The sequence below is a fragment of the Trifolium pratense genome, linkage group LG7 (assembly GCF_020283565.1).
Source record: "Trifolium pratense cultivar HEN17-A07 linkage group LG7, ARS_RC_1.1, whole genome shotgun sequence".
Lineage (NCBI taxonomy): Eukaryota > Viridiplantae > Streptophyta > Magnoliopsida > Fabales > Fabaceae > Trifolium > Trifolium pratense.
In genome coordinates, this window is record NC_060065.1 from 11,814,682 (window position 1) to 11,821,537 (window position 6,856).

Genomic DNA, 6,856 nt, shown 5'->3' on the forward strand with positions numbered 1-6,856 from the left:
ATTTTTTGTTGTTGTATGCATGTATATATCTGCTCTATCGAGTACCCTATAGTTTATTTATGCAAATTGCTAACGTTTCACCATGTGTGAAAAATTCAAATAAAATGAAGAACTGAAAAACGGGGATATGATCTTGATCTTTAGTCACAAACTTGCGCTTAATTCTCTTGAAGTCTCTGAAATATTTGGGAATTGCCGAGTTCAATGGCGAATATATATTTTTTAGACTAAAATTAGAGTGCAAAGGCATCACATGGTTGATATGACATCCCAACTATGTTAGCACCCCATAACCACCACCTATTATTTGCAGCACCCTAATAATTATTAAATAAATAAGCATAAAGAGACCAATGCCCAAGGATACAATACAAAACATCGACAACATCTGCCTCATTAAAAATTCTACCAGGAAAACCCCATAAGGACACAAATAGACAATACCAAAAGTGGTATCAACCAAATTGAAAGAAAGGTTGATTGTTCTTGTTGCTGGCAAAGTTATTAGAGATAAAATTAGGAACATAATCCCACCACACCAGTGATTTATAAGCCATGATTAGCCAATTTATCCGCATAACTGTTGCCTTCTCGAAAAATCTGAGTGACTCGCAAGCGAAATCCTCGAATAATATCAAGGTAATTAGACCAACGATTTTGTAACCTCCATGGAACCAAAGAAAGACTGCTAAAAGCTTGGATAGTCAGACCAACGGTTTTGTAACCTCCATGGAACCAAAGAAAGACTGCTAAAAGCTTGGATAGTCAGAGAAGAGTCACATTCTAGCCAAAAGTTTGTCCATCCCTTGACAGCAGCAAATTCTATAGCACAAATGACACCTTTCACTTCTGCTTGAAATGCATTGGAAATTCCCAAAGACTCTGAAAAACCTCCAAGAAAGCTTCCACCATGATCTCTGAATATTCCCCCACAAGCAGAAGCCCCAGGAAAACCTCGAGAAGCTCCATTTGTGTTGCATTTCACCCATGTTAAAGGAGGGCAAGACCAATTAATTAACTTGAATTATCTTAGGAGTTGAAGGGGGATGACATTTAACGTCGAAAGCCTTGAGAATTTGAAACTCGCGAATTGATGAATACATGTTCCCTTTGGAATGATTTGCTGACAACGCCACTTCCCCTCTAACGATGTTAACCACTTGTTGCATGGGGATAACTTTGTCTTCAAATCTAATAAGATTTATGCATTTCTACATTTTCAATGGCGAAATATTGTTTGTTAGTGTAAATTAGTTTTGCACCATTGATTTACACCATGAGAATTTATCATATTGTTATATAAACTCATTTGTTAACGTATTTTTTTGTTGACAATAATTGTAAATTACTGAATTTTCATAGGACTTTTATGCAAAATTTGCTATTCGATTATTCCATCTGTTCGTCTTTGTAAAATTAAAGTATATCGACAGTGTCTTTTCTTTTGATGCTCTTCAAAGAATGGAATAGAGTGCAACACATTAATTTTTTTTGAAGCGTAATGATATTTGTGAACTTTTGGGCCAGCTTTTTAAGATTATAATAAAAGTATGAGATAAAAAGTTGTTCAAAATTCGTGCCAAATTAAACATTCGAGTATCATTTATCTTAATTTAATACTTCTCCTATTCTTAAGTTAAAGTTAAATTGACTATTTGGTTGAAATTTTGATGAAATAAATTTTGACTTTACCATATATTGTACTCTTGGCTCTGTTTCACATATTTTAGGGTTTTTAAGTATATTTGTTGTATCTTTACACAATCTTGTCCGGACTTAAAAACAAATGTTCTTAGAAACCTCTTTCTCTTGGACCTGTTTGAATTCAGCTTATTTTTGAACTTATAAAAAATGTTTAAGTAAACAAATAAACTTTTATATTAATTCATAAGTTTTCACTAACAAAAATGTTTGAAATTTCTAAATAACAAAAGTTATAATAATACCACTGTTGGATGATTGACGTGAATACATTATACATAGATTAGATGCTGAACAACTTGAAAACTCACTAAAGAAGACTGATGGATCCTTACTTATTTATCATTTGTGCTGAAGGTTTATCAGCATTGATCAGAAAAGCAGAAACTAGAGGGGACATACATGGAGTTAAAATTTGTAGAAATGCTCCTATTATCTCTCATCTTCTCTTCGCAGATGACTGTTTTATGTTTTTTAAAGCATCTGACCATGAGGCGTTGGCTATGAAGAACATTCTTGCTACATATGAAGAGGCCTCCGGTCAATCCATCAATTTGCAAAAATCAGAATTCTATTGTAGCCGTAATGTTGCTGCTTCTGTTAAAGACTCTGTTGCATCCATCTTAGGAGTGCAACAAGTATTAGGAACTGGTAAATATCTTGGGCTCCCGTCGATGGTGGGTAGGAGTAGAAAATCCACTTTCAAGTTTATCAAAGACAGGATTTGGAAAAAAATAACTTCTTGGAGCAGTAAATGTTTATCTCAAACAGGCAGAGAGATTTTAATCAAATCGGTCCTACAATCAATCCCGTCCTATGTTATGAGCATATTTCTAATTCCATCCTCCCTTTGTGATGAGATTGAGAAGATGATGAACTCGTTTTGGTGGGGACATAACAAGGAGCAGTCTAAAGGTATTCATTGGCTATCTTGGGATCGTTTGTCAATGCCCAAGAATGTGGGTGGCTTGGGGTTTAAAAGCATTAGTGCTTTTAATTATGCAATGCTTGGAAAACAAGCCTGGAAATTCATGACTAGTTCAGGTAGTTTAATCACTCGTCTTTTCAAAGCTAGATACTTTCCTAGAAGTGATTTTCTTCAGTCTAGCATTGGTCACAACCCAAGTTATGTTTGGCGAAGTATTTGGAGTGCAAAGTTCATTGTTTGTGATGGTCACAAGTGGAGCATTGGGTCAGGTCACAATATTTCTATATGGGACCAACAATGGCTTGTTAATGGTGCTGTGATTTCTAAGCCACCGAACTTGGTAGAGGAACTTCACCAGCTGGATGTTTCAGATTTGTTTGGTGATGATGGTAAGCATTGGGATGTTAATTTAGTGAATTCCTTGTTTGATGCCTCAGTTGCAGATATGGTGTTGAGAACCCCTCTTTTCAATTCAGTTAATCATGATAAGATAATTTGGAGACATGAAAAGGATAGAACATATTCCGTCAAGAGTGCTTATCGACAATGCGTTGAGAATATCCTTGATACAACTATCTTCAAGTTTCTGGCAACTGGAGTTTTCTTTGGAAATCTAGAATCCCTCCTAAAATTAAAAATTTCATTTGGCGTCTGTGTAGAAATTGTGTTCCAACTAGAGCTCGCCTTAACCAAAAGGGTGTTAATTGCTCTGATATGTGTGTGGTATGTAACGAATTAGTTGAGGATAGTACACATCTTTTTTTCTATTGCAGGAATAGCATTCAAATTTGGCAGAGGTGTGGGTTGTGGCATCAAGTTCAACATTCCTTAAACACTACTACAAGTGTATCAGGATGTGTGCTTGAACTAGCACAACATATGGCAGCAGACCACTTTTCACTCTTCTCAGTTTTGCTTTGGAGTATTTGGCAACATAGGAACAATAAATTGTGGAGAAATTAAGTAGAATCAGTCAATGTTGTGTGTGATCGTGACATTAATCTCTTAACAGGTTGGAACCAAGCACAAGAAATGAAACAAAAGCAAAGTAGAATTCAACCAACTATAGCGGGTACTAGGTGGTCCAAACCATCTATTGGAAGGTACAAATGTAATATAGATGCATCCTTCTCCACTATTCTCAACAAAGTGGGTATAGGAGTATGCGTTAGAGATGATCAAGGAAGTTTTGTACTTGCTAAGACAGAATGGTTCTCTCCAATTATGAATGTGGACATTGGTGAGACATTGGGATTGTTGCATGCCATGAAATGGATTCAAGATTTACAACTGGAGCATGTGGATTTCGAGCTTTACTCACAAATTGTTGTAACTAAATTTCATAGTAAGAATAGAGATGAGTCTGAGCTTGGTGATATTATTAAGGACTGTAGGACCATGTTTAACACACATTTTAGAAACTCTCGGGTTGAGTATATTAGGAGACAAGCCAATGAGGTCGCTCATGTATTAGCAAGAGAGGCCACATCCTTAGCTAGTTTCCACATTTTCATTGATGTTCCCCTTTGTATTGTGATATTATTATGAATGAAATGGAGTAGATATTTACGTTAAAAAAAAAGACTGATGGATCCTCTCCGGTAGAAAAGATAGGATTTTTGAAATTCTTGTGTCGCAGTGGCATCTCTAATTGTGAAAACAACTAATCAAAGGGTTGATAATGTTTAATTGTTGTGCTTAAAGAAGTTGGCTTCCCTTAATCTGCTGAATACTAGTGTTTCTGAGGCTCTTTGTTGCTCATCTATGATATCTAATGGTCGATAAATAATTGGTATCCTTCATCAATCGAATTACCATAGGGTTGGAAATAGGTTATAGATCGAGCTAAAATGCTAAATTTTATCAAGTCTAAATTTGGTCTATCAAAAAATTGAAGGTCTAAACCTATTTATCGTCTGTCATAGGCTTATTATGGAAGAAAATCCCCTTCCACCATTATGGACCAAGATTCACTGCTGTTACAAAATCCTGCAGTTACACAAAGTCATGTTCTTGACAAAACCGTTTTTAAAAGATTTTCTTTTAAATCGGTTCTTGACCAAACTGTTTTTAAAAAGATTTTTCTTTTTATTTTTAAACCTTGGATGGATATTACGCTCTGATACCAGATTTTTCGGCAGAGGTAGCTGCATTTGCGGAAGGTAATCTTTCGAGGGTCTTTTGAATCCTTGAGAGATTTAAGTCTCTTTGGAGACATTTTTGAAAACTTCTAACGTCGTCTTCATCATATGTTTGGGTTTGTGATGCCCATTCTATAGTGCCTTCAAGGCGCTCTATATTATACTTAACCACATCATAGAATCCGTAGATATGTGTGGGGTCTCTTTCTAGAATCATTTTTAGAGTTTTTTGGTATTCTCCTAACTCTAATTCTAAAAGGTATGCCCAAGTTGCTCCAGGCATCTCTTAGATTTTTCTATCTAAATTTTGGACTTGTAAGGATAGTCCTTCTATTGAACTATGTAGCTTACTTAGTTCTTTTTGTTCTGAGATATAAAAATCTTTTTTGGGTGGTGTTATTCTAAGGCTTTTGCTTCTAAATAACGATTTGTCTTCTGTTTCCTCAAACAGATCTCTGTCAGCTTCTATCAAAGAACAACTATTCCTTGCTAGGCTTCTGAATATAGGTGATTTTAGAGTTACTATAGGTGCAAACAATTCGTCAATATGAATTGTGTCTTTTCCTTTGAATTCTATACTATGATGTGAATTACTCAAAGCATAGTTAATTCTATAGTAGATGGTAAAGGGGTGATTACCTTTTTTCATAAAATTTTTGTTTTTCATTTTATAATGAAAAACTATAGATCTATCAAGATCTTTATCTTTTAGGGATAAACCAATTTGTAAATTTATATCAAATTTGATTTTACCATATTTTAGATTGCAATTTCCTTTTGCAATTGTTGCTTGATCTGTGTCTAGAATTCTAGAGTCTTTTAAAGCTATTTCTAGAGGTGAATTAATACCTTTCATAAAAGTACTTTTAATTAAAATTTGAATGGTCGATATATGAATATAACCAATTTTAGATCTTTCATTTTCTGAAAAAGTTTTAATTCTTTCTTTAAGTTGAGTTGTATCTATAGTAGATATAACTATATTTCCATGAGTAGAATCAATGGGAATTGCTTCTTCTCCTGTCATTATTCCAAATTTCAGAATATTTTTTCTTGAGAAAATATTTTTGAACATGTTATATTTTCTTTTGAAATTTTCTTCTGCAGTTAAAGATAATTCTGCACTTTCTATTTTATTATCACAGATAACATCTGTGTGATAGCTAGATGTTTCTTCGAAATATGATACTTCAGTCATATTGATCTTTGAAATATTTTAACATGTATTTGAACATTATTTAAACAGAACTTTGATATTCCATAGTATTGAAAGATGTTAAATAAATTTAACATAAACATGTTTATACCTGATTTGATATTCTTGAATTTGATCTTGAATTGATGACTTTCGTCTTTGTTATCAGTCCACTACGACCGTCTATGATTCTTTCGAATTTTGATTTGTGAACGCTCCAGAGTATTACCTCAACGTTCTGATAGCTCCAGAGTATTACCTCAACTATCAACACTAAAATCTTAAGATTTTAGGAGAAATGAAAAACTTCATTCAATCTTAATTTCATTCTGATTACAAACGAGCATCAAGGCTCTTATTTATAGCGGAGTAGGACTCACAAGTAATTCACATGTCCCTATCCGTGACAGCTATTAAAGCAAAAGAAAAACGCACTAAAGAAAACGGACAAACAATAATTTACATAAAGTAGATGCCTTAGTGATAAGGCAGTCTTATCCGACCCTTATTTGTCTGCCACTACATTGTGACGTGTTGTTTTCCACTGAGTGCTTCTTTGTCGTTTTGTGCCGACGATTTTGGCGGACAGATTTCACACACGTGTCCTTTGTAACTTTGTGTAAAATTTCTACACAGTTCTTCTCTAATTACCATGGGTAATTTTGTGTAGTCTTCCTTTAGCTGGTCAACTCTTTCTTCAAGTTTTTTAACAGCCTGTAAATCTTTCTCCTTGGCTGGCTTTCTGGAATCGCTGTAAACGACTGTTGATGGATCGTCGTAAACAACCCTGTAGTTTGTTTGCTGGGTTAACCTGGTAACCTTTTGTCTGAAGTGTTTCATCTGCGCAATGTAACTGGCTGGGTGCCATTCATTTTTTTCCTTTGACATAGT

At 34.5% G+C, this 6,856-nt stretch overlaps 2 protein-coding genes across 2 annotated transcripts; one reads left to right on the plus strand and one right to left on the minus strand.

Annotated features, from left to right (window-relative positions):
• The first annotated feature begins 2,063 nt into the window (after positions 1-2,063).
• LOC123895850 lies at positions 2,064-4,177 on the plus strand. Its single transcript, XM_045946326.1, has 3 exons — positions 2,064-3,352; positions 3,403-3,551; positions 3,642-4,177. The coding sequence occupies exons 1-3, from the start codon at positions 2,169-2,171 to the stop codon at positions 4,175-4,177; spliced, it is 1,869 nt and encodes a 622-aa protein (XP_045802282.1). The 5' UTR covers positions 2,064-2,168.
• Positions 4,178-4,714: 537 nt separating this feature from the next.
• On the minus strand, positions 4,715-6,290 carry LOC123897004. The gene has a single exon (XM_045947480.1). The coding sequence runs from the start codon at positions 5,966-5,968 to the stop codon at positions 5,057-5,059; it is 912 nt and encodes a 303-aa protein (XP_045803436.1). The 5' UTR covers positions 5,969-6,290; the 3' UTR covers positions 4,715-5,056.
• Between the last annotated feature and the right edge of the window lie 566 nt (positions 6,291-6,856).